At 48.1% G+C, this 27,441-nt stretch overlaps 1 protein-coding gene across 8 annotated transcripts in view; it reads left to right on the top strand.

The window, feature by feature from the left end:
• The window catches only part of oxr1a (oxidation resistance 1a), a 576,817-nt gene extending 549,706 nt beyond the window's left edge, over positions 1-27,111 (top strand). For all 8 annotated transcript variants that reach the window (XM_038809973.1, XM_038809970.1, XM_038809974.1 and 5 more), the window contains 2 exons: positions 14,391-14,464; positions 25,400-27,111. In XM_038809973.1, coding sequence (XP_038665901.1) covers positions 14,391-14,464; positions 25,400-25,535 — 210 coding nt within the window. In that variant the 3' untranslated portion in view covers positions 25,536-27,111. The remainder of the gene's footprint in view (positions 1-14,390; positions 14,465-25,399) is intronic.
• The last annotated feature ends 330 nt before the right edge of the window (positions 27,112-27,441 follow it).

The following is a 27,441-nucleotide window of genomic DNA, read 5'->3' as shown; positions in this document are numbered from 1 at the left end:
ATGGGAGAAAAAAACAAAACTGCTTCGCCCTTGACCGTGCAAACCTCCATGGGTCTACTCCCCACATCTGTTCCATAAACCCCTTCAATCCCTTTGCCGCAGTCGGCCTCCTCCCTGTCCTGGATTTCGACCGGTCCAATTCCGGCTCAATTATTTGTGTTAGTATAGATTATAGAGAAATACAGCACAGAACAGGCCCTTCGGCCCACGATGTTGCGCCGAACTTTTGTCCTAGGTTAATCATAGAATTTTGGACAATTTTTCATGGCCAATCCACCCAACCTGCACATCTTTGGACTGTGGGAGGAAACCGGAGCACCCGGAGGAAACCCACGCAGTCACGGGGAGGATGTGCAGACTCCACACAGACAGTGACCCAAGTCGAAATCGAACTTGGGACCCTGGAGCTGTGAAGCAATTGTGCTATCCACAATGCTACCGTGCTGCCCTTAAGAAGTTAACCTACACTCCATTATTCTACCCTAATCCAAGTACCTATCCAATAGCCGCTTGAAGGTCCCTAACTTTTCCGACTCGACTACTACCACAGGCAGTGCATTTCATGCCCCCACTACTCTCTGGGTAAAGAACCTACCTCTGACATCCCCTCTATATCTTCCACATTTATCTTAAATTTATGTCCCCTTGTAATGGTGTGTTCCACCTGGGGAAAAAGTCTCTGACTGTCTACTCTATCTATTCCCCTGATCATCTTATAAACCTCTATCAAGTCGCCCCTCATCCTTCTCCGGTTCTAATGAGAAAAGGCCTAGCACCCTCAACCTTTCCTCTTATGACCTACTCTCCATTCCAGGCAACATCCTGGTAAATCTCCTTTGCACCTTTTCCAAAGCTTCCACATCCTTCCTAAAATGAGGTGACCAGAACTGCATACAGTACTCCAAATGTGGCCTGACCAAGGTTTTGTACAGCTGCATCATCACCTCACGGCTCTTAAATTCAATCCCTCTGCTAATGAACGCTAGCACACCATAGGCCTTCTTCACAGCTCTACCCACTTGAGTGGCAACTTTCAAAGAACTATGAACATAGACCCCAAGATCTCTCTGCTCCTCTACATTGCCAAGAACCCTACCATTAACCCTGTATTCCGCATTCAGATTTGTCCTTCCAAAATGGACAACCTCACACTTGTCAGGGTTAAACTCCATCTGCCACGTCTCAGCCCAGCTCTGCATTCTATCTATGTCTCTTTGAAGCCGACAACAGCCCTCCTCACTATCCACAACTCCACCAATCTTCGTATCATCTGCAAATTTACTGACCCACCCTTCAACTCCCTCATCCAAGTCGTTAATGAAAATCACAAACAGCAGAGGACCCAGAATTGATCCCTGCGGTACGCCACTGATAACTGGGCTCCAGGCTGAATATTTGCCATCCACCACCACTCTCTGTCTTCTATCGGTTAGCCAGTTTGTTATCCAACTGGCCAAATTTCCCACTATCCCATGCCTCCTTACTTTCTGCATAAGCCTACCATGGGGAACCTTATCAAATGCCTTACTAAAATCCATGTACACTACATCCACTGCTTTACCTTCATCCACATGCTTGGTCACCTCCTCAAAGAATTCAATAAGACTTGTAAGGCAAGACCTACCCCTCACAAATCAGTGCTGACTATCCCTAATCAAGCAATGCCTTTCCAGATGCTCAGAAATCCTATCCCTCAGTACCCTTTCCATTACTTTGCCTACCACCGAAGTAAGACTAACTGGCCTGTAATTCCCAGGGTTATCCCTATTCCCTTTTTTGAACAGGAGCACGACATTCGCCACTCTCCAATCCTCTGGTACCACCCCTGTTGACAGCGAGGACGAAAAGATCATTGCCAACGGCTCTGCAATTTCATTTCTTGCTTCCCATAGAATCCTTGGATATATCCCGTCAGGCCCGGGGGACTTGTCTATCCTCAAGTTTTTCAAAACGCGCAACACATCTTCCTTCCTGACAAGTATCTCCTCAAGCTTATCAGTCTGCTTCACGCTGTCCTCTCCAACAATATGGCCCCTCTCGTTTGTAAATACTGAAGAAAAATACTTGTTCAAGACCTCTCCTATCTCTTCAGACTCAATACACAATCTCCCGCTACTGTCCTTAATCGGACCTACCCTCGCTCTAGTCATTCTCATATTTCTCACATATGTGTAAAAGGCCTTGGGGTTTTCCTTGATCCTACCCGCCAAAGATTTTTCATGCCCTCTCTTAGCTCTCCTAATCCCTTTCTTCAGTTCCCTCCTGGCTATCTTGTATCCCTCCAGCGCCCTGTCTGAACCTTGTTTCTTCAGCCTTACATAAGTCTCCTTCTTCCTCTTAACAAGACATTCAACCTCTCTTGTCAACCATGGTTCCCTCACTCGACCATCTCTTCCCTGCCTGACAGGGACATACATATCAAAGACACGCAGTACCTGTTCCTTGAACAAGTTCCACATTTCACTTGTGTCCTTCCATGACAGCCTATGTTCCCAACCTCTGCACTTCAATTCTTGTCTGACAGCATTGTATTTACCCTTCCCCCCAATTATAAACCTTGCCCTGTTGCTCGCACCTATCCCTCTCCATTACTAAAGTGAAAGTCACAGAATTGTGGTCACTACCTCCAAAATGCTCCCCCACTAACAAATCTATCACCTGCCCTGGTTCATTACCAAGTACTAAATCCAATATGGCCTCCCCTCTGGTCGGACAATCTACATACTGTGTTAGAAAAGCTTCCTGGACACACTGCACAAACACTACCCCATCCAAACTATTTGATCTAAAGAGTATCCACTCAATATTTGGGAAGTTGAAGTCGCCCATGACTACTACCCTGTGACTTCTGCACCTTTCCAAAATCTGTTTCCCAATCTGTTCCTCCACATCTCTGCTGCTATTGGGGGGCCTATAGAAAACTCCCAACAAGGTGACTGCTCCTTTCCTATTTCTAACTTCAACCCATATTACCTCAGTAGGCAGATCCCCCTCGAACTGCCTTTCTGCAGCTGTTATACTATCTCTAATTAACAATGCCACCCCCCTACCTCTTTTACCATCCTCCCTAATCTTGTTGAAACATCTATAACCAGGGACCTCCAACAACCATTTCTGCCCCTCTTCTATCCAAGTTTCCGTGATGGCCACTGTGTTGTTCCTCGTGTCTTAATAAAGCTCGTAGTCTCAAATGCGGAGAAGATGCTTTATTGTGAATTCGTTCTCTCTTCAGAGCTTAACATACGGCTACCTCAAATGCTACCTGCTTGTGTGTCTGTGTCCTGCTAACGAGTTCTGCCTTCCGTGAAGTGTGTCCTCACTTCCTGTCCCGGTGTATTTATAGCTCTCCCGTGCTCCCTCTAGTGTTTGCTCAGTTGTATTGTATCTAGTCAATCTACGATCACCACATCCCCCTTCTTTTCTCTTTACATATTTTCTGTACATCGTTAAAGAAAATTGTACATCCTGTCCCGGTGTATTTATAGCTCTCCCGTGCTCCCTCTGGTGTTTGCTCTATGAGTGTCCCGTGTGGATAATTTGAGTCATTGAGCATTTCGTCTCGAGAATGGTGAGAATGATCTGATGTTGCATCGGTGCTGGTGACATCAATCATTTGTGGAGGATTTGATTCCTCATCTTTGCTTTCTTGGTGCTCCTCTTCTGGAGTCAACTTCTTCTCGATTTCATTTGACGCGGTCTCTCTGGATTCTTGGCGCTCCTCTTCTGAAGTCAAAAACTTCATGATTACAATTGACGTGGTGTCTGTGGACTCTTGGCGCTCCTCTTCTGGAGTCAAATTCTGCATGATTTCAGTTGACGTGGTGTCTCTGGACTCTTGGCGCTCCTCTTCTGGAGTTAAAATCTGCATGGTTTCTGTTGGCGTGGTCTCTCTGGACTCCAGGTGCTCCTCTTCTGGAGTCAAAATCTGCATGGTTTCTGTTGGCGTGGTCTCTTTGGACTGTTGGGTGGCCCGACTCTGTGCTTCTGCACAGACAAGCTGAGAACTGTCAGTCTCGCTGTGATCCTGTACGTCGAGTGTGATCACCTTGTCCCTGATTTCGCATGCAGTGGGTAGATGTACATTGTCGTCTTCTTGTTCATGTGAGCTTGGTAGACGTTCATAGTCTGCTTGCGGTTGCTCAGATACGGCGGGTTGACCTTCATGGTCTTCATGCATGGTGTTCGCCAGGGAGTGTTTGCTTGCGTCCCTTTTGGAGTCTTTCATCACTCGCACTGTGGAGCCTGTCATCGCTCGCTCTGTGGAGTCTTTCTGTGCTCTCTGTGTGGCGTTGTCTTCGTCTTGGGTATTGCTCTCATCCAATGTATCGACGAGCTGCCATGGCATCGTGGTGTTGGATTCATCTACCATGAGTAGATTCGTGTTGAACTTTGCGACCGTGTCGCTGATGCTGTGATCAGCATATCCGAATAACTCAGCCATGTCTGAGTAGTATTCTTTGAAAACCAAATCATCTTGGTTGGATTCTTCTACCACGAGTTGATTCGTGTAGAACTTTGCGACCGTGTCGCTGATGCTGTGATTAGCATATCTGACTAACTCAGCCATGTCTGAGTAGTATTCTTCGAAAACCAAATCATCTTGGTTGGATCCATCTACCACGAGTTGATTCGTGTTGAACTTTGCGACCGTGTCGCTGATGCTGTGATTAGCATATCCGACTAACTCAGCCATGTCTGAGTAGTAATCTTCGAAAAACAAATCATCTTTTGTTGTTTCGGAATTCTTTTTGTTCTCTTCACTTTGGGTGGTGCAGACTGCTTTTTCCAGGGTGTTGTGCGAGTTATTTTCAACTGCTGGTTTAAGTTCAGGCGTTTTTCTGTGTTCTGAGGCAAGAAAAATTGGTTTTACCACTTTAAGTATCTTGTTTTCAATTTTCGGGCATTTCCCTTTTAAGTAGGCGTGGTCGGGATGCTCAGACGTCATGACGTCACGCGTAGGAATGAATTGGGCATGCGCAAATCGGCCTTCCTTCACTGTGCGGTTTTGTGTCCATTGCGCATGCGCGGCTTGCGCATAACGATCCGCGACCAAAACTTTTTGAGAGTGCGCATGCGCGACGTGCGCATGCGCATAACGATCCACGAGCACAACTTTTAGATACTGCGCGTGCGCGTCTTGCGCATCACGATCGGCACCACTAACCTTTTTACACTGCGCATGCGCGGCGGGCGCATGCGCAGAACGATGAACGGATGGTTGGAACTGCGCATGCGCGACTTCCGGTTCCGGCGCATGCGCAGACGCAATTTGTAGTTCTTTGTGTGCTCAAGACTGCAAAATGTGGTCGGACGCCATTTTATCGCGGATTTCAGCGTTTTTTCTTTCTGAAAGTTGTAAGTTACCTTTTCTTTTCGATCTGGACTGGATTTCAGCGTTTTGGCTTTGTGAAAAATTCATGTTATCTCTTCTTTTTGATCTGTACTTTTCACTCGTGATTTCTTGTTCTTTTCGTGATTTTTGAAGTTTTGCATCACTCAGTCTCTGTGCAGTTTGGCCTCTGAGCATACAGTGCTGTTCAAATTCCTTACAGTACTCTTCAAATTTGTTTAGTATTGTTTGTAAGCTGTTTCTGTCTTCACCTTTTGAGTATTTAAATCCATTATAAACTTTCCTAGCTTCATGTCCTTCGATGAGCATTGCTATTTTAATTTCGTCTGAGGCTGCTGCTGCATCATTAGCTATGATACCTAAATCGAGCCATTGTTTAAACATTTTCCAGACATTTCTTACATTGCCAGTCGTGTCCAGCTGAAGTGGGTATCCAAGGCACATCCTTCCATCAGCGATGTCTTCCCAAGTCGAATGTCCAGTAGGAGATTTCCATGCCATTTTGTTCTTTCTGTGTCTGCAGCTGAGTTGTCCTGTAGTAAGCGTCTGAAGCCACTGCTGGTACCATGTGTTGTTCCTCGTGTCTTAATAAAGCTCGTAGTCTCAAATGCGGAGAAGATGCTTTATTGTGAATTCGTTCTCTCTTCAGAGCTTAACATACGGCTACCTCAAATGCTACCTGCTTGTGTGTCTGTGTCCTGCTACGAGTTCTGCCTTCCGTGAAGTGTGTCCTCACTTCCTGTCCCGGTGTATTTATAGCTCTCCCGTGCTCCCTCTAGTGTTTGCGCAGTTGTATTGTATCTAGTCAATCTACGATCACCACAGCCACCACATCGTAGTCCCAAGTACAGATCCATGCCTTAAGTTCACCCACCTTATTCCTGATGCTTCTTGCATTAAAGTATACACACTTCAACCCATCTCCTTGCCTGCAAGTACTCTCCTTTGTCATTGTTACCTTCCCCACTGCATCACTACGTGCTTTGCCGTCCTGACTATTGTCTACCTTAGTTGCTGGACTACAGATCCGGTTCCCATTCCCCTGCCAAATTAGTTTAAACCCTCCCGAAGAGTACTAGAAAACCTCCCCCCCCCCCCCAGGATATTGGTGCCCCTCTGGTTCAGATGCAACCCGTCCTGCTTGTACAGGTCCCACCTTCCCCAGAATGCGCTCCAATTATCCAAATACCTGAAGCCCTCCCTCCTACACCATTCCTGCAGCCACGTGTTCAACTGCACTCTGTCCCTATTCCTAGCCTCGCTATCACGTGGCACCGGCAACAAACCAGAGATGACAACTCTGTCCTGGCCTTTAACTTCCAGCCTAACTCCCTAAACTTGTTTATTACCTCCACACCCTTTTTCCTACCTACATCGTTGGTACCAATGTGCACCACGACTTCTGGCTGCTCACCCTCCCCCTTCAGGATCCTGAAGACACGATCAGAGACATCCCTGGCACCCGGGAGGCAACATACCTTTCGGTAGTCTCGCTCGCGACCACAGAATCTCCTATCTATTCCCCTAACCATTGAATCTCCTATTACTATTGCTTTTCTATGCTCCCCCCTTCCCTTCTGAGCCCCAGAGCCAGACTCAGTGCCAGAGACCTGGCCGCTGGGGCCTTCCCCCGGTAGGTCGTCCCCCCCAACAGCATCCAAAACGGTATACTTGTTTTGAAGGGGAACGGCCACGAGGGATCCCTGCACTGTCTGCCTGTTAGTTTTCTTTCCCCTGACTGTAACCCAGCTACTCTTGTCCAGTACCTTTGGTGTGGCTACCTCCCTGTAACTCTTCTCTATGACCCCCTCTGCCTCCCGGATGATCCGAAGTTCATCCAGCTCCAGCTCCAGTACCTTAACACGGTCTCTGAGGAGCTGGAGTTGGGTGCACTTCCCGCAGGTATAGTCAGCGGGGACACCAGTGGTATCCCTCACCACCCACATCCTACAGGAGGAGCATGCAACTGCCCTAGCCTCCATCCCCTCTTACTTTACAGAATTAGCTGCCCCTTGGACCAACTGGACCTCCGCCCTCCAACTCTACTTCCAGTCAGCTGTACTCTAAACTCCTGGCTCCCTTCACGCTCTTTGATAAATATAGGAAATGAAATGTAAGGAGCACCTTACTCCATCATCACCTAACTCCCTCAGTCACCAAACTCTCACTGTAGCACTCAAATGCCACAAGCTCAGCACTCCCTCAGTCACCAAACTCTCACTGTAGCACTCAAATGCCACAAGCTCAGCACTCCAGTGCAAACAAAGTCTGCACTGTAACTAGCTCCTATTTATACTGTGACTCTAGCTTCTTAAAACTGGCCTAATGCAATTAACTAATTAACAAACTCCAGCTGCAAGTAAGTCCAAGTATGTCCTCCCATATTCCGGTTATGTGATTCTTAAGTCTGGGATCTTACCTAACACCCTCCTCAAATTCCACATTGTCCCTATTCGGAGCATATATAGAACATAGAACGATACAGCGCAGTACAGGCCCTTCGGCCCTCGATGTTGCACCGACATGGAAAAAAAAAAAAACTAAAGGCCATCTAACCTACACTATGCCCTTATCATCCATATGCTTATCCAATAAATTTTTAAATGCCCTCAATGTCGGCGAGTTCACTACTGTTGCAGGTAGGGCATTCCACAGCCTCACCACTCTTTGCGTAAAAAACCCACCTCTGACCTCTGTCCTATATCTATTACCCCTCAATTTAAGGCTATGTCCCCTCGTGCTAGCCACCTCCATCCGCGGGAGAAGGCTCTCGCTGTCCACCCTATCTAACCCTCTGATCATTTTGTATGCCTCTATTAAGTCACCTCTTAACCTTCTTCTCTCTAACGAAAACAACCTCAAGTCCATCAGCCTTTCCTCATAAGATTTTCCCTCCATACCAGGCAACATCCTGGTAAATCTCCTCTGCAACCCGTTCCAAAGCTTCCACGTCCTTCCTATAATGAGGCGACCAGAACTGTACGCAATACTCCAAATGCGGCCGTACCAGAGTTTGGTACAGCTGCATCATGACCTCATGGCTCCGGAACTCAATCCCTCTACCAATAAAGGCCAACACACCATAGGCCTTCTTCACAACCCTATCAACCTGGGTGGCAACTTTCAGGGATCTATGTACATGGACACCGAGATCCCTCTGCTCATCCACACTACCAAGAATTTTACCATTAGCCAAATATTCCGCATTCCTGTTATTCTTTCCAAAGTGAATCACCTCACACTTCTCCACATTAAACTCCATTTGGCACCTCTCAGCCCAGCTCTGCAGCTTATCTATGTCCCTCTGTAACCTGCAACATCCTTCCGCACTGTCTACAACTCCACCGACTTTAGTGTCGTCTGCAAATTTACTCACCCATCCTTCTGCGCCCTCCTCTAGGTCATTTATAAAAATGACAAACAGCAACGGCCCCAGAACAGATCCTTGTGGTACGCCACTCGTAACTGAACTCCATTCTGAACATTTCCCATCAACTACCACTCTCTGTCTTCTTTCAACTAGCCAATTTCTGATCCACATCTCTAAATCACCCTCAATCCCCAGCCTCCGTATTTTCTGCAATAGCCGACCGTGGGGAACCTTATCAAACGCTTTACTGAAATCCATATACACCACATCAACTGCTCTACCCTCGTCTACCTGTTCAGTCACCTTCTCAAAGAACTTGATAAGGTTTGTGAGGCATGACCTACCCTTCACAAAACCATGCTGACTATCCCTAATCATATTATTCCTATCTAGATGATTATAAATCGTATCTTTTATAATCCTCTCCAAGACTTTACCCACCACAGACGTTAGGCTCACCGGCCTATAGTTACCGGGGTTATCTCTACTCCCCTTCTTGAACAAAGGGACCACATTTGCTATCCTCCAGTCCTCTGGCACTATTCCTGTAGCTAATGATGACCTAAAAATCAAAGCCAAAGGCTCAGCAATCTCTTCCCTGGCTTCCCAGAGAATCCTAGGATAAATCCCATCCGGCCCCGGGGACTTATCTATTTTCACCTTGTCCAGAATTGCCAACACTTCCCTACGCACCTCAATGCCATCTATTCTAATAGCCTGGGTCTCAGCATTCTCCTCCACAATATTATCTTTTTCTTGAGTGAATACTGACGAAAAGTATTCATTTAGTATCTCGCTTATCTCCTCAGCCTCCACACACAACTTCCCACCACTGTCCTTGACTGGCCCTACTCTTACCCTAGTCATTCTTTTATTCCTGACATACCTATAGAAAGCTTTTGGGTTTTCCTTGATCCTACCTGCCAAAGACTTCTCATGTCCCCTCCTTGCTCGTCTCAGCTCTCTCTTTAGATCCTTCCTCGCTTCCTTGTAACTATCAAGCGCCCCAACTGAAACTTCACGCCTCATCTTCACATAGGCCTCCTTCTTCCTCTTAACATGAGATTCCACTTCTTTGGTAAACCACGGTTCCCTCGCTCGACCCCTTCCTCCCTGCCTGACTGGTACGTACTTATCAAGAACATGCAATAGCTGTTCCTTGAACAAGCTCCACATATCCAGTGTGCCCAACCCTTGCAGCCTACTTCTCCAACCAACACATCCTAAGTCATGTCTAATGGCATCATAATTGCCCTTCCCCCAGCTATAACTCTTGCTCTGCGGGGTATACTTATCCCTTTCCATCACTAACGTAAAGGTCACCGAATTGTGGTCACTGTCTCCAAAGTGTTCACCTACCTCCAGATCTAACACCTGGCCTGGTTCATTACCCAAAACCAAATCCAAAGTGGCCTCACCTCTTGTTGGCCTGTCAACATATTGTGTCAGAAAACCCTCCTGCACACATTGTACAAAGAACGACCCATCCAATGTACTCGAACTATATCTTTTCCAGTCTATATTAGGAAAGTTAAAGTCTCCCATAACAACTACCCTGTTACTTTCGCTCTTTTCCAGAATCATCTTCGCCATCCTTTCCTCTACATCTCTAGAACTATTAGGTGGCCTATAGAAAACTCCCAACAGGGTGACCTCTCCTTTCCTGTTTCTAACCTCAGCCCATACTACCTCGGAAGAAGAGTCCCCATCTTGCATTCTTTCTACCACCGTAATACTGTCCTTGACTAGCAGCGCCACACCTCCCCCTCTTTTGCCCCCTTCTCTGACCTTACTAAAGCACCTAAACCCCGGAACCTGCAACAACCATTCCTGTCCCTGCTCTATCCATGTCTCTGAAATGGCCACAACATCGAAGTCCCAGGTACCAACCCATGCTGCCAGTTCCCCTACCTTATTTCGTATACTCCTGGCATTGAAATAGACACACTTCAAACCACAGACCTGAACACTGCCGCCCTCCTGCGAAGTCAAAACTGTGCTCCTGACCTCTCTACTCTCAATCTCTCGCACCCCAAAACTACAATCCAGGTTCCCATGCCCCTGCTGAATTAGTTTAAACCCCCCCAAAGAGTACTAACAAATCTCCCCCCCAGGATATTGGTGCCCCTCAGGTTCAGATGTAGACCATCCTGTCTATAGAGGTCCCACCTTCCCCAGAAAGAGCCCCAGTTATCCAGAAATCTGAATCCCTCCCGCCTGCACCATCCCTGTAGCCACGTGTTTAATTGCTCTCTCTCCCTATTCCTCATCTCACTATCACGTGGCACGGGCAACAACCCAGAGATAACAACTCTGTTTGTTCTCGCTCTGAGCTTCCATCCTAGCTCCCTAAAGGCCTGCCTGACATCCTTGTCCCCTTTCCTACCTATGTCGTTAGTGCCAATGTGGACTACGACTTGGGGCTGCTCCCCCTCCCCCTTAAGGACCCGGAAAACACGATCTGAGACATCACGTACCCTTGCACCTGGGAGGCAACATACCAAACGTGAGTCTCTCTCGCTCCCACAAAATCTCCTATCTGTGCCCCTGACTATTGAGTCCCCAATTACTAATGTTCTACTCCTTTCCCCCCTTCCCTTCTGAGCAACAGGGACAGACTCTGTGCCAGAGGCCCGTACCCCATGGCTTACCCCTGGTAAGTCGTCCCCCCCACAAGTATCCAAAACGGTATACTTGTTACTCAGGGGAACGACCGCAGGGGGTCCCTGCACTGACTGCTTCTTCCCAGTCCCTCTTACAGTTACCCATCTATCTCCAGTCTTTGGTGTAACTACTTCCCTGAAGCTCCTATCTATGACCCCCTCTGCCTCCCGAATGATCCGAAGTTCATCCAGCTCAAGCTCCAGGTCCCTAACACGGTTTTTGAGGAGCTGGAGTTGGGTGCACTTCCCACAGATGAAATCAGCAGGGACACTGACGGCGTCCCTCACCTCAAACATTCTGCAGGAGGAGCATTGTACTGCCTTCCCTGACATCCCCTCTAGATTTAAAAAAAAAACAAGAAAAAGAAACAGAAAGGAAGAGCTTACCTGATATTACCTCAAACCCTGATCCCGCTGAAAGGTAAGCAAATTTAAAGGCACTCACTCACCTTCACGACAGGCCCCTGCTCCCGCTTCCCAACCACTGTGGGGTGGGGGGGTTGGTTAGAGGAGGAGGTAGGGTGGGAAACACTCACAAAGTGTTTCGGGTTTAACTGTCACTTGCCAACAGCCCCTCCACAAACCACCTTCAACTTAGGCTGACCGCACTGCACGTATGCAAATTTCCCCATATGATCACGAGTACCACCCGGACCCCCTCCAGCTTCCCACTCTCCATTATGTACCTACCCCACTTGTCTGACACGATTCTCCCTGCCTCGAATGCCACTCGTTTATTGATCAAGATCAATATCCCCCCCCGCCCGGTCTTTGAGTCCAGCCCTGAGTGGAATACTTGGCCAGCCCACCCCTTTCTCAATCTAGTCTGGTCTATAGGCCAGCCTCTAGCTCACGCCCGCGGGCTCCTCGGGCATTCGCCATTCCCGACCTCCCATTTGTCCCCTAGTAACAGTTCCTCCCCTGTCAGCAAAGCAGCATTCCCCCCACCCCCAGCAACAACACGAGAAACCCAACCCCCCATATCAAGGTCCAGCTTGACACCTGCTCGCCCCCCACTGTGCTTCCGTGCATCAGCTGACCCAGGCTGACTTGATAGCGCCTGCCCATGGCACCAAGCAGTCTGTCTCCCCATTGTTCTCTCCCCGCACTTGGACAAACATTCCCCAGTAAACAAACATCAGAAAAAATAGTGAAAAAACAAACACAGAAGATGAAAAAAAACAGCCCCAGAAATCCCTCCCCGTCCGCTAACCAGCTCCCTGTAAGACAAAGTTAACTCCAGCCATCAAAACAGCCCCTTAGTACACATAACACTAATTTTACATCCCAGCACAACAGTACTCTCCAAGGCTTTGGTGTCTTTTAGTTCACATCCAGTCTTTTTTCTTTGCTAAAAGTCCATACATCGTCCGGTGTTTCAAAGTAGAAGTCATGTCCCTCATGTGTGACCAACAGACGGGCTGGGTGCAACGTCCCGAACTTCACCCCCTTCTTAAAGAGGGCCATTTTTGCCCAATTAAACCCAGCTTGCCTCTTGGCCAAATCTGCGCCCAGGTCCTGATAAATGCGCAGCTCACAATTCTCCCACTTGCTGTTCCGTTCTTTCTTGGCCCACCGCAGAACGTGTTCCTTGTCCAGGAATCGGTGTGAACGTACTACCATCACCCTCGGTCGCTCGGGGCTTCTTCGCGAGGGCTCTGTGCGCTCTATCCACTTCCAGGGGCTGAGGGAACGCCTCAGCCCCCATCAACGTCTCCAGCATGTTCATCACATAGGCCCTCGCATCCGATCCCTCACTGCCTTCAAGGAGGCCGACAATTCTCAGATTCTGCCTCCCGGACCTGTTCTCCAGGTCCTCCAGCTTCTCCTGCATTCTTTTCTGGCGGTCATTCGTCACCTCCACCTTGGTCTCCAGCACGGTTATGTATTCTTCGTGCTCAGACACCTTTTTCTCCATCTCCTGGATCGCTCGTCCGTGGGTCTCTTGATTCTGCACCACCTGATCAATCAAAGCCTTGATCAGGTCCAGCATGTCCTCCTTCAGCTTGGCGAAACAATCTTCAAAAAACTTCACCAGCTGCTCCTTCAACTACTGTGCCGTCTCCCCATGGCCCTTCTCTCCGCCATGCTTTCCCGCGTTACCAGCTCTGCTTGCGTCTTCCTTGTGGGACTTAAACTTCTCACACAGCCACTTCTGGTCCAATTATCCATACACTGGAGAGGGATTTCTCCTCACTGTCTCACTCTTCACCGATTTATCCCATAAAATCCAGAAAAAACAGGGGGGGGGGGGGGGGGGGGAGATGCCCAAAGGTCGATCACAGGCGGGAGCTATCAAATGTGCGACCTACTCCATGGCCGCCACCGGACGTCCTACGAGCCTATTCTTTTGCAGTCAATTGGTAACATCCTCCAAGTTTGAAGGTTGATTGGAAATTTGACAGAGGTGTTCAAAATCGTTAAGAACTGGACAAAGAAAATAACTTCCCATTAGCACGGTTCCTTTCTGGCTTGAGAGCAAGATGACACCAATTTAAAGTGAAGGAAACAGAGGTAACATGAGGAAAAACGTTTTTGAGGCAGAGTGCTTAGGATCTGGAATGCACCATTTGAAAGTGGTGGAGGTCAATTCAATTCTGCTTTTGAAAGGGAATTAGATAATTGTCTAAGGAGGAAAATTTACAGGGCAACAGGACAAAGATGGTGGAATGAGAACTAACTGCATTTATCTTGCAGAGAGCTGGCTCACACATGGCACCCTTCTGTGCTGTAACCATTGTATGATTGGTACGATTCTCTTCTGTTTGTATTTTTCTTTAAATGTTGTGTATTATAAATAGAAGTATCAACAAGTTTTAATAAAATGTGTTTGGTGTTTCTTCTAAAAGCTAGGTAATTTCCTTGGGAGAAACAATACCAAGCTGCTGTGTTCAAATATTTTAGCAAGATTTAATTGCACTTTGTTATTATATCATTATTATAGTGCAAGAGTTACAGAAGCCCTTCAACAAAATAAGTGAATAAATAATTGGTTTTATTTTTTCAGACCTTCAAATGGACTGGTGATAATATGTTCTTCATAAAAGGAGACCTGGATTCCTTGGCATTCGGCGGTGGAGGGTAAATCTATTTTAATAGCACATTAAATGGGTAGCTTTTTCAGATTTAAACGGCAATCTTGTCAGTAGTCAATGGAAAAAAATACATGCAGCTTTAACCAAAATTCCATAAACAACATATTTTAAATGAGTGCTGTCGCTGGCATTGAAAGAGTAGTTGCCAATTGTATGTCTCTATTTAATAGTCCCTAATCTGACCTCCGAGCACCTCGTACACTGAACTTGCTGTGAAACCTATACATTGTTAAGTTGGAAGCTCAGTACATCCCACAAAGAGCAATGTGATGGATGAGCTGTAAATCAGGAAATAGCTGATGCTTGGAGTACATCTCGCTTTTCAAATAGTGCTGCAGACTGACCTTTAAATTACTATTGAATATACATTTTCTTACTGCTCGATGGAGTAACTTCTTCCAAAAACTATTGATCATCACTTCTGCTGAAAATGTTCTGGTGTGCGGCAGCAGTGTTAACCAATGTACACGATTAATTAATAACTGTTAGTAATTCCTTTTCAATCTGCTGTTTCTGTGATACCCAGCAAGACCATCCCCCCCGCCGGCCAGGTTTCCTCCGGAAGCTCCAGCGGGTTTGAGGTGGTGGGGTTTCGTGCTTCAGCCGTTGGCTCCCCGTGGAGGATCCTGGGGATTGCTCACTGTTTTTGATCCTACTTTGTCCTTGGTTTTGCTTTGTGCATTGGTGGAGAGGTCTTTGTCTTGGTGGCAGCCTTGTGTCTCGGTTCTGGTCCTGAACTTTGCTCCCTAGTGATTGAGTTTGTCTGTCGGTGTGTTTGTTTGTAAGGAGGTGGGTAGTTTAGATGTGGTGCCCTGCGCCGTTGGTTGTCCAGATATGATGGGGTTTGTGTTGTGTTATGCTGAGTACTGTGTTCAAGATTTTCCATGTCAATTTTTTGGGAATGTATTATAATAATCACGAGGAGTCCTAAAAAGGTAAGTCCAAAAAGTTTATTTTCCAGCACAGTAAAACCGCAAAGCGGCGGAGACCTGTAGCCGTCACCATCTGAAGATGCCAGTTCCCTTCTGTGCGGGCTTTTATCTGGCAAAATTAATGAGCCCCACATGTTAGTCCTGTGCCCCTTAGCGGGGAGCTCGTATTCCACGAGCTTATGGGGAGATCAATCAGGTCATTCTCGTGGGGGTTACATTTTTCTTTTTCCCCCCTCCCACCCCCAAAGTCTGTAAGTCCCTCTGTCGTAGAGGGTAGAAGCAGCCTCCTGCTCCAGGTCACCCACGGTTGCACCTCCGGCTGTTAGAGGGGGGGGGGGGTAACCCATTGGAGAACATAGTTTTCCAGCTGATCATCTGGGGAGTCGTCTCTGGCGACCGTTCCCTGATAAGGCCGCTGTCCAAAACTATGGACGCTTCAGTCTCCATGTCGGATCCAGAGTCTTCCACCTTGCGCATCTGTCCTAGGCCCCTAGGGGGTGATTTCCCTTGATCCTTGGGTATTGGGCAGGCGGAACGAGAAGACGGCTCATCCGGTGGGGCCGGTCCTGAAGCTGGCTCCCTGCTCTGGAGGCGGTCCACATACTTTCGTACCGTCTGCTGTCGTGTTTTCACATTGTACTACACCGGCCATTCCTTCACAGTCCCAGATATCGACCGACACCGTCTCTGAAGTTCCGGCGTAGTGTCCCCCTGTCGTGCTACTGCACTACCTCTGGAGATCTTGTCTCCGTTCTACTTTCCAGTTAATATCAGGGAACGTCAGGCTAAGGCAGGTTCTCGTGCTCCGACCCATTCGCAGTTCCGCTGATGCCACTCCAGTCACTATGTATGGCATGAAAAGGCAGCTTGACAAAAACTTGCCATCCCCGTCTACACTGATCCCGTGACTAATATCTCTGGATTGCCTTGGGTACTAAAAAAGAGGCTTAGCTTCTCACCTTTGAAGTTGTGAATGGTATTCGATGGACGTCCATTATCAGCAAGAACATTGAGCCTTGAATGGGTCCGGTGAAGTCCGCATTCAGGCGTATCCGAGGTTGGCCCGGCCATTCCCATGGGTGCAGGATGCGACTGGTGGGAGCTTCTGATGTTCCTGACATGTGCATTGCTGTGCCAACAGCTCGATGTCGCCATCCAAACATAGCTCCTGCCGATCATGTTCATTTCAGCACGCCCGGGTGTCCATGGTGCAGATCCTGAAGTATACACTGCCTGCCCTGACTCGGAATCATAACACGGGTTCCCCATAGGAGGATTCCGTTCTCCAAGCCTAGCTCTTGCTGCTTGGCCTCAAAGACCCGCAGCTCCACAAGCATGTTTTCCTTGACCAGAAGAAGCCTTGAGGGGTAGTATTGGGTAAACAAGCCTGATGATGACAGTCTGCTTCACCTTGGCGAACACCTCTTTGTGCGACATCCTCCATGCCCAATCCTGGTTCCAAGACGATCACCAAGTTTAGGATGAATTTTCAAGAATAATCGACAGGTCCTAAGAACGACTGCAGTTTAGTTGTGTTCTCGGATGTGGGTCTTGTTTGACTGGCCGTACCTCTTCATCCATCGGGTGCAAGCCACCTGAACGACCCAGCATTGTAAGTGTGTGATTCTTCTTTCGCCTGTAAACGCATTTGCTCCTCTTCAGGCGGACACCTGTCACAGACTTTCCCTAAGTTGCTCAAATGCTCCTTTTTGGTGGTTCCGGTGACCAGGATGTCACCGCTTACTATGGAAGTCCTTGGGGGATGCTCTCCATGACTCTCTGAAAAATAGCATAAGCCGAATACATCCCAAATGTCAAGTTTAGAAAAGAAGTGTTCTCCAGCCAGCTTTGCATGGAGGTCTTCCATGAGTGGCATTGAGTATCCGTCCAAGCGAGAAGCCTTCTTTACTGTTGGCTTGTAATCCCCTCGAAGGCGGACGGTTTATCACAGTCCTTTTGATTTTTAGACCCACATCCTCTCTCTCACTAGTGAATGCCAAAACAAAGTATTCATTTAGAACCCTATCTACGTCCTCTGGCTCCACACACATATTGGACGAGATTCAGTGGTCTCATCGTACCTCACCTGGTGTCGGGATGAGGCTGTTGAAAATTGCGAGATTCACGAATCTCGCAATTTGTCATGAGATTTAACGGAATCTCGCGAGGTGCCACGATCTGGATCTCGCTGGGTGAGATCTAGGTGCTCGTATTTAAATGGATTGTTTTAATATTTGCTGCCTGGATTCACCCGCCGTCTGAGATTCACCAGCCTTGACTGCAAGATCTCACCAGGGTGCCGTTGAGTACTGGTCCACATTTGTGTGGACCAGTTGTAATGGCACCTTGGAGGGGAGGGGGGTCTCCCAGGGTGGCCCAGGACAGGGCAGGTTGGTCCTCTGGCACCTGGTATCCTCGCACTTCCACCTGGGTATCCTGACACTGTCAGGAGTTATGATCATTGTCTGCAAAATGCTCCCCCACTGACACTTCAACCACTTGCCCATCTTCGTTACCTAAAACTAAGTCCAGGACTGTCCCTCTTGTATTTAGGCCAATACCTTCTATGTATTGGCCTAAATCCTTCTGGACACATTTTAAGAATTCTGCTCTCTTTAAAACTTTTACGCTATGACTACCCAAGTTAATGTTGGGAATGTTGAAATCCACATTATCACTCCCCTGTTACAAGGGAATTTGGAATTTAGAAGGTGCTCTCAAAGGAGCCTTAGTAACTACATATTGTAGATGGGATACACCTACGGCCATTGTGCATTGGTGGTGAAGAGAGTGAATATTTAAGATAGTTGATAGGGTGCCAATCAAGCAGACTGCTTTGACTTGGATGGTGTTGAGTTTCTTGAGTGTTGTTGGAGCTTCACTCCAGACTAGTGGAGAATTTCTTTTACACTTCTGAGTTGTGCCTTGTGGCCTTTTGGGAATCTGGAGTGCATTACTCACCACAGAATTACTAGCCTCTGATCTGCTCTTGCAGCCACAGTATGGGTGATCCAGTTCAGTTTCTGGTCAGTGGTAACCCCCAGGATAATGCCAATGGATGTCAAGGGGAGATGATTTGATCCTGTTAGATTTTACATTGATCAAAGCCGTTTAAAGCATAAGAGAAGGCCATTCAGCCCATTATGTCCTCACAGGTCAATAACGATCTGGCTACACTATTCTTTTTATCCAGTGCTTGGCCTATAACCTTGGAGATTATGGCAGAAAACGTGAATGTCCAAATACTACTTAAATGTTATGGGAGTTTCTGACTCAACCACCCTTTCATGCAGTGAGCTCCAGACTCCCACCACCCTCTGGGCGAAAAAATTTCTCCTCGGCTCCCCTCTTGGCATTCTATCTCTTACTTAAAACTGTGTCCCCTGATTATTGACCCCTTCTACTAATGGAAAAAGTGACTTCCTATCCACCCTATGGATACCCCTCATAATCTTATGCACGTCTATCCAGTCCCCCCTCAACCGTTGCTGCTCCAAGAGAAACAGCCCCGGTCTATCCAATCTTTCCTCATAGCTCAGATCTTCCAGCTCGGGCAATCTCCTTTGCTCCCTCCCCAGGGCAATCACATCCTTCCCATAATGTGGGGATCAGATCTGCAAGCAGTACTCCAGTTGTAGCCTAACCAGCGTTTTATACAGTTCCAGCAAGACCTCCCTGCTCTTGCCTTTAGTAGCCGAGGCATAGAATACAAGTATCCCGTGTGCCTTCTTAACCACCCCATCTAGCTGCGCTGCCACCTTCAGGAATCTGTAGATATGCACTCAAAGGTCCCTATGATCTTCAGTGCTTTACAGGGTCCTCCCATTCATAATGTAATCCTTTGCTTTGTTAGTCCTCCCCAAATGTATTCCCTCACATTTTTTAGGATTGAATTCCATTTGCCATTGCTTTGCCCACCTGACCAGTCCATTGATATCCTCCTGCAATCTATGGCTATTCTCACTATTTACTAACCTACCAATTTTCACGTTAACCATGAACTTCTTGGTCATATGCCTACATTGAAGTCCAAATCATTACTATACAACACAAATGGCAAGATCTCCGCACTGAGTCTTCTGGAACCTCACGGGAAAGAGACCTTCAGTCACAGAAACATCCCTCTACCATTGCCCTGTGCTTCCTGCCTCTCAGCCAAATTGGTGGCTGTGTGACACTTTGCCTTGGATCCCATAGCCCTCACTTTCTTGACCAGCCTGCCGTGAGGGATTTTATCAAAAACCTTGCTAAAGTCAATATAGACTGCATCAAATGCATTACCCTCATCGATACTCCTCATTATCTCCTCAAAAAATGTGATTACGTTTGTCAAACACAACCTTCCCCCAACAAAACCAAGCCAACTATCACTGATCAATCAGTGTCTAACCAAGTCCTCAGAATTCTTTCTAGTAACTTCCCCACCACCGAGATTAGACTGGCTGGCCTATAATTTCCTGGTCTATGCGTACCTCCCTTTTTTAATAATAAGACAATGTTAGCAGTCCTCTAGTCCTTTGGCACCTCACCTGTGAGGGGACAGCACAGTAGCACAAGTGACTAGCACTGTGACTTCACAGCGCCAGGATCCCAGGTCTGATTCCCCGCTGGGTCACTGTCTGTGCACACGTTCTCCCCGTGTGTGCGTGGGTTTCCTCCGGTTGCTCCGGTTTCCTCCCACAGTCCAAAGATGTGCAGGTTAGGTGAATTGGCCATGATAAATTGCTCTTAGTGACCAAAAAGGTTAGGAGGGGTTATTAGGTTATGGGGATAAGATGGAAGTGAGGGCTAAAGTGGGTCGGTGCAGACTCGATGGGCCGAATAGCCTCCTTCTGCACTCTGTTCTATGTTAACTCTATGTTAACTCTGTGGCCAGAGGTGAATTTGAAATTTACTACCAGTGGCCCTGATATTTCTTGCCTTTCTCAACACCTGGGCTGAACCTGCTAGTTTGTTTTCTCTCCTCTCTTTCTGTCTGAGTGTCGTGTCTTCTCTCTCCCCCCCCCCCCCCCTTCCCCCCCTTGCCCTCTCTCTCTCCCTCCCTCTCTTTCTCTCTCTCTCTCTCTCTCTCTCTCTCTCTCTCTCTCTCTCTCCCCCTCTCTTTCCCCCTCTCTCTCTCCCTCCCCCTCTCTTTCTCTCTTCCCCGCTCTCTTTCTCTCTCCCTCTCTCTCGCTCTCCCTCTTCCCCATACCCTCTAGAAAAAACCCTTCCAACTTGTATAGATCCCACCTCCCCAGAAATTGTCCTAAAGCCTGAGGAATCTAAAGCCCTCCCTTCTGCACCATCTCTCCAGCCATGAATTCATTTGCTCTATCCTTCTAATCCTCTACTCACTATTACGTGTTACTGGGAGTAATCCTGAGATTATTTTTTTTTTTTAAATAATTTTTATTGAAAGAGTTTTTCCATACAGACATTTACCCCTACTAATTTTTAAATTATTTACAACACAATCCCTCTAGGCAAATGTCCCTCCCTCGCCCGCCCTCTCGCGCGCACCAGTCCCCCCCCCCCCCCCCCCCCCCCCCCCCCCAGACAACCTTAACAAACAAGGCAGCCTACAGTTTCAGACATGAGCAGCGAGCAGACTTGCCCGCGTTACAGTCGTGCATGTCCCCCCACGACCCTTGCTGCCCCCCCCTCCCCTCCCCCCCCTCCCCCCCCACCCCCCCCCCCCCCCCCCCCACCCCCCCCCCCCCCGGGTTGCTGCTGCCACGACCCCGAACGTCTATCTCTGATCTAAAAAGTCAAGGAAAGGTTGCCACCGCCTGGCGAATCCCTGTACCGACCCTCTCAGGGCAAATTTGATCCTTTCTAGCTGAATATAGCTAGCCATATCGTTAATCCAAGTTTCAACGCTTGGAGGCCTCGCGTCCTTCCATTGAATTAATATCCTTCGTCGAGCCACTAGGGACGCAAAGGCCAGTATTCCGGCCTCCCTAGCCTCCTGTACCCCCGGTTCTACCCCGACCCCAAAGATCGCAAGCCCCCATCCTGGTTTGACCCTGGACCCCACCACCTTCGACACCGTCCTTGCCACCCCCTTCCAGAACCCTTCCAGCACCGGACATGCCCAGAACATATGCACATGGTTCGCTGGGCTTCCCAGACATCTGACACACCTGTCCTCACCCCCAAAGAACCGGCTCATCCTTGTCCCCGTCATGTGAGCTCTATGCAGCACCTTAAATTGAATGAGGCTCAGTCTCGCACACGAGGAGGAAGAGTTGACCTTCTCCAGTGCATCCGCCCACGTCCCGTCTTCTATCTGCTCTCCCAGCTCCCCTTCCCACTTGGCTTTCAGCTCCTCCCCTGATGCTGCTTCCGCCTCCTGCATTATCTTGTAGATGTCTGATATCTTCCCCCCTCCGACCCAGACCCCCGAGAGCACCCTATCACTCGCCCCCTTACTGGGGAGCAGGGGAAACCCTTCCACCTGCCGCCTAGCAAATGCCTTCACTTGTAAATATCTGAACATGTTTCCCGGGGGGAGCTCAAACTTCTCCTCCAGCCCTCCCAGGCTCGCAAACCTCCCCTCTATAAACAGGTCCTTCAGCTGCCGTATGCCCACCCTGTACCAGCTCTGAAATCCCCCGTCGATGTTCCCCGGGATGAATCTATGGTTCCCTCTTATTGGCGCCGCCAACAGACCTCCCATTTCCCCCCTATGTCGCCTCCACTGCCCCCATATCTTGAGGGTGGCCGCCACCACCGGGCTCGTGGTGTACCTCGTGGGGGGGAGCGGCCATGGTGCCGTTACTAGGGCCCCCAGGCTTGTGTTGCCACAGGACGCCCTCTCCATTCGTTTCCAAGCTGCCCCCTCCCCTTCCATCATCCACTTGCACACCATTGACACATTTGCCGCCCAGTAGTACCCCGAGAGATTGGGCAGTGCCAGCCCTCCACTGTCCCTACTCCGCTCCAAAAAGACCCTCCTCACCCTTGGGGTGCCATGCGCCCACACGTAGCTCATGATGCTACTCGTCACCTTTTTGAAGAAGGCCCTAGGGAGGAAGATGGGCAAGCACTGAAATAAAAACAAGAACCTTGGGAGGACCGTCATTTTGATTGACTGCACCCTCCCCGCCAGCGACAACGGTACCATGTCCCACCTCTTAAATTCCTCCTCCATCTGTTCCACCAGCCTGGAAAAGTTCAACTTGTGGAGGGTCCCCCAGTTCCTTGCCACCTGCACCCCTAAGTACCTAAAGCTCTTTCCTGCTCGCTTGAAGGGGAGTCTCCCAATACCCTCTCCCTGGTCCCCCGGGTGTATCACAAAAACCTCGCTTTTGCCCAAATTTAGTTTGTACCCCGAAAAGTCCCCAAACTCTGCTAATAGTTCCATTATCTCCGGCATTCCCCCTTCTGGGTCTGCCACGTACAGCAGTAGATCATCCGCATACAGCGATACTCGATGTTCCTCCCCTCCCCTAGTCAGTCCTCTCCACCCCCCTGAACCCCTCAGTGCCATCGCCAACGGTTCAATCGCCAGTGCGAAAAGTAGGGGGGATAGGGGACATCCCTGCCTGGTCCCTCGGTGGAGCCCGAAATACTCCGACCTCCTCCCGTTTGTCACTACACTCGCCGTCGGGGCCGAGTAGAGCAACTTCACCCACTTAATAAACCCTTCCCCAAACCCAAACCGTTCCAACGTCTCCCACAGGTACTCCCACTCCACCCTATCGAATGCCTTCTCCGCGTCCAGCGCTACCACTATCTCAGCCTCCCCCTCCACTGCCGGCATCATAATTACATTCAGCAATCTCCGCACGTTCGTGTTGAGCTGCCGCCCCTTCACGAACCCCGTCTGGTCCTCATGGATTACCCCTGGCACACAATCCTCTATTCTAGCTGCCAGGATCTTTGCCAGCAACTTGGCATCCACGTTCAGAAGCGAGATAGGCCTGTAGGACCCGCACTGCACGGGGTCTTTATCCCGCTTCAATATCAGGGAGATCAGAGCCTGCGACATTGTCGGGGGCCGAACCCCCCCTCTCGCGCCTCATTAAAGGCTCGTACCAGTACCGGTCCCACCAAGTCCACATTTTTCTTATAGAATTCCACCGGGAACCCATCTGGCCCCGGCGCCTTCCCCGCTTGCATCTGACCTATTCCCTTGACTAGCTCCTCTAGCCCTATTGGCGCCCCCAGCCCTTCTACCAGCCCCTCCTGGACCCTTGGGAACCTCAATTTGTTTAGGAAGTCCTCCATTCCCCCTCTCCTCGTCGGCGGCTCAGACCGATACAACTCCTTGTAAAAATCCCTGAAGACCCCGTTCACTTCTTGCCCCTTCTGCACTACCTTCCCGCCCCTCTCCTTCACTCCCCCAATCTCCCTAGCCGCATCTCGTTTGCGAAGCTGGTGTGCCAGCATCCTGCTCGCCTTTTCCCCATACTCATAGACCGCGCCCTGTGCCCTTCTCCACTGCGTCTCTGCCTTCCTGGTGGTCAGCAGGTCGAACTTGACCTGCAGGCTGCGCCGTTCTCCCAGCAGCCCCTCCTCTGGTGCCTCCGCATATCTCCTATCCACTTCCAATAGCTCCCCCACCAGCCTCTCCCTCTCCTGCCTCTCCTTTCTTTCTCTGTGCGCCCTTATGGAGATCAGCTCTCCCCTGATCACTGCCTTCAGGGCCTCCCAGACCATCCCCACCTGCACCTCACCCGTGTCATTCAAGTCCAGATAGCTCTCAATGCTCTTCCGGACCCTTTTACACACCTCGTCGTCCGCTAACAGCCCCACATCCAGCCGCCACAGCGGGCGCTGGTAATCCTGAGATTATTATCTTTAAAGTCCTGCTTTTCAATTTCCTACCTAATTCCCTAAAATCTGCTTGCAGGATGTCATTTCTCTTTCTTCGTGTGTCATTGGTCCATGTAAACCTGATTGTTCACCCTCCCCTTTCAGAATGCTCTGCAGCAGTCTGTGACATCCTTGACCCTTACACTCGGCAAAACCATCCTGGAGTCACATCTAGGTCTGCAGAAGCGCCGATTACTCCCCTTACAAACGGATCCCTCCCACCATTGCCTTTCCACACTTCCTCTCCCTGGAACAGCTGTACCACTCCTAGTACCTTGGACTTGGCTCTAGTTGGACTCCACAGAGGAACCGTCACCATTTTCCAAGGCTGAAAAATGGTTTGCGAGCAGGATGCACTCGGGGGATTCCCTCACTACCTGCCTGGTCCCTTTCCTCTGTCTGATGGTCACCCATTATTTCTCTGCCTGACTTCCTTAAACTGCAGGGTGACCAGAAACTGAAATGTGCTATCTACAAATCTCTCTGACTGGCAAATGCAAATTAGTGACCCCAAATGCCGTACAAGCTCCAAACACGGAGCGCAAGTTGCTCCAGCCAGAGGCTACACCTGCATATCCAGAGCATTCAGACCATCAGGGGCATCTTGAATTTACCACATAGCGCAGGGTGTCCAAATCATGGGACTGAGTTCCCCCAGACATAACTAAATGGAATATATAGACACTCAAAATCTGGGGCTGGATTTTCTGCGGCCCGACGCTGAAATCACGGCCGGCGCCGGGGTGGAAAATTCAGTTTGATGCCGTAATCAGGCCCAGCGCCGGTTCGGCGATTCTTCAGGCACCGAAAATCGGCGTCGCCAGGGGGCCATTGCCAGAGGCCCGCTCAGCAATCCTATGCTCCCGACTGGCCGAGTGTCCGACAGCGTGGAACTAACCTCCAAAGATGGTCGGGATGCACGCGTGGCGGCTGCGGACTCAGTCCAGGGCCGCCCTGGTCGGGGGCAGGCAGATCGTAGACCAGAGGGGGCCTTATAGGCGGACGAGCTATTAATGCGCAGTGGTTAAGGCTCGAGTGCACGGCTGATCGGGGGTTCTCTTTCTTCGGTCTGGATCAGAATCTGCCTTGCATTGAAAGGTTGTAAAGGATGATAAAAAAATTGTTTGAACTATTATTAATATATTTCTGCTTCTAGTTCCCATCTAACTAATTGTTTGCATTGTTTACAGAGGAGAAATTGGATTGTGGTTGGATGGGGATCTATACCATGGACGCAGCCACTCGTGTAAAACATTTGACAATTGCATCCTTTCAAAAAAGGAAGACTTCTATATACAGGACATTGAAATATGGGCTTTTGAGTGAAAAGAAGATCTTTACGTAAACACTGAAGAAATTCACTGTCTCAGATGTAAGGCCCCAAACTTGACCAAGCATCAGTAGCAAAGTTGTATCTAGGTAAATCAAAAAGGCAGCATTTTTCATTTTTGTTCCTACCTTCAGGAGAGCACCCAAACCACCTTTGTTAACAAATCACTACGGCAAAATTGCATTCGATCTGAGCACCATCAAAGAATAAATGTTGCAGCTACAAATAACAAATGTGTGTTAGAAGTTAGATGTGTTACGCACCAACCTGTTGGCTATATGAAGTCAATTCATAACAAACCCAGTGACATCAAACTGAACCCTGAATTTGCATTGAAATGGAGTCCGAAATCATTATAATATTCTCGCTGAAATGGCTCAAATGTTATCTACTTGTGATCTGTTAGAAGAAAATATCTGGGTAATACTGTCACTGATGTTGCTGCTGCAGGTTTGGGATAGATACGTTCACATTTTGGGTTAGCTGAAAAAGCCAGCTAAGTTTGTTTCACATGTTCAGCCATCTTAAAGGACTTAAGGCAGTTTGTGGCAAAACTAATGAAAGTAGAAATGTTGCTGTGTGCATTGCTGGATAAATGTCAACAGAATTTTGCAGGTTTTTTTTATGCCAATGTAGCTTCTTGCAAAAGTGATGAAGCATATACAGTATTTATTGGTCATATATTTATCCTACTGTTTAGCTTCATAGTACAACAAACGCCCAAGCACATAACATAGTTGTGCTGTCTGTCAGTGGGTGTATATTGTGAGTATAGCTAACACCATCCTAAAATAGAATAGCTATAGGTACAGTAGATGGTAAGATAGCTCTGTAGACGTGTGGAATTTGCAGATTACTGTCATGTGATCTCAAGCAACCTTCTTAGGCAACAATCATTCCTGTAATTGTTACAGCCAGCCCGAGATTAACCGAATAGTTTCAGAATACAAAGGTTGTCCCTGTATTTAATCAAGTCTGAACCTGATTGTGTTTGATGAAAATATTCCTGTTATGGGTGTGAAAGTGATTTTCTTCATGCAAAACTCCAGCTGTTCAGGTACATTGTATATGACCCTGTAAATTAAAGTAAAAACTGTATTGTTCCTCAGTTTAGAGAAGTGGATCGGTCAGTTGCTTTGGCACTTTGAATCGTGACAGAAATAAACACAAGCCAGTTAATTTTATTGGCTTTAGTTTTAGTTGTGTATAGTTTATTTCCAAATTTAAAATTTTGGACTGTTGGCAGACAGCTTGCTGCTACAGTTGAGAAAGGCATATTAATTTTGTGGACTAAGTTTATTTATGCTAAATGTGAAAATGCAGAGCATCAGTTCTCTCTGTTTCTGCCTAATGTTCTGTAATTTTGTTAGGATGTAGTCTGAATGTTTACAGATTTTGAAAGTGAATTGTAAATAAATACAGCAGCTTTTATTCCCTTTCAGTCTTCCACAGCAGTATTATTGTCTTAGTGGAGTTATAGCAACCTATAAGAAGTGTTTAAAATAAGCCTAAAATTATAACAATACTACATTGTAATGGTGACGAATGGTAAAATAAATTATTGGAATCATATACCCTGGTCTGAATTCATTCAAAATTATTGAATCATACTGTCCCAAGAGGAGTACCAGTTGGCCCATCATATTTGATTGCTCTTGGAAAGTCCCATCCTCTGCTCTTTCCCCATAGCTCTGCAGCTCTTTCCTATTAAGTATTTTGAATGTTAATATTGAATCTCTTTTTCAGGCAGTTGCTTTTAATCTGTGTCTTCTAGTTATTAACCCTCTTGTAATGTTGTGGATGGTGTTTCTCCGTATTTAGACTATCAAAACCATCTGAAGATTTGAACAAAACATTTTGCTGCCAGGAGAATACTCCAAGTTTAACGGCGGATGGTCAAGT

Source organism: Scyliorhinus canicula, chromosome 10 (assembly GCF_902713615.1).
Source record: "Scyliorhinus canicula chromosome 10, sScyCan1.1, whole genome shotgun sequence".
Classification (NCBI taxonomy): Eukaryota; Metazoa; Chordata; class Chondrichthyes; order Carcharhiniformes; family Scyliorhinidae; genus Scyliorhinus; species Scyliorhinus canicula.
Note: the sequence above shows the minus strand (reverse complement) of the source record. Positions and strands in the feature narration are given on the sequence as shown.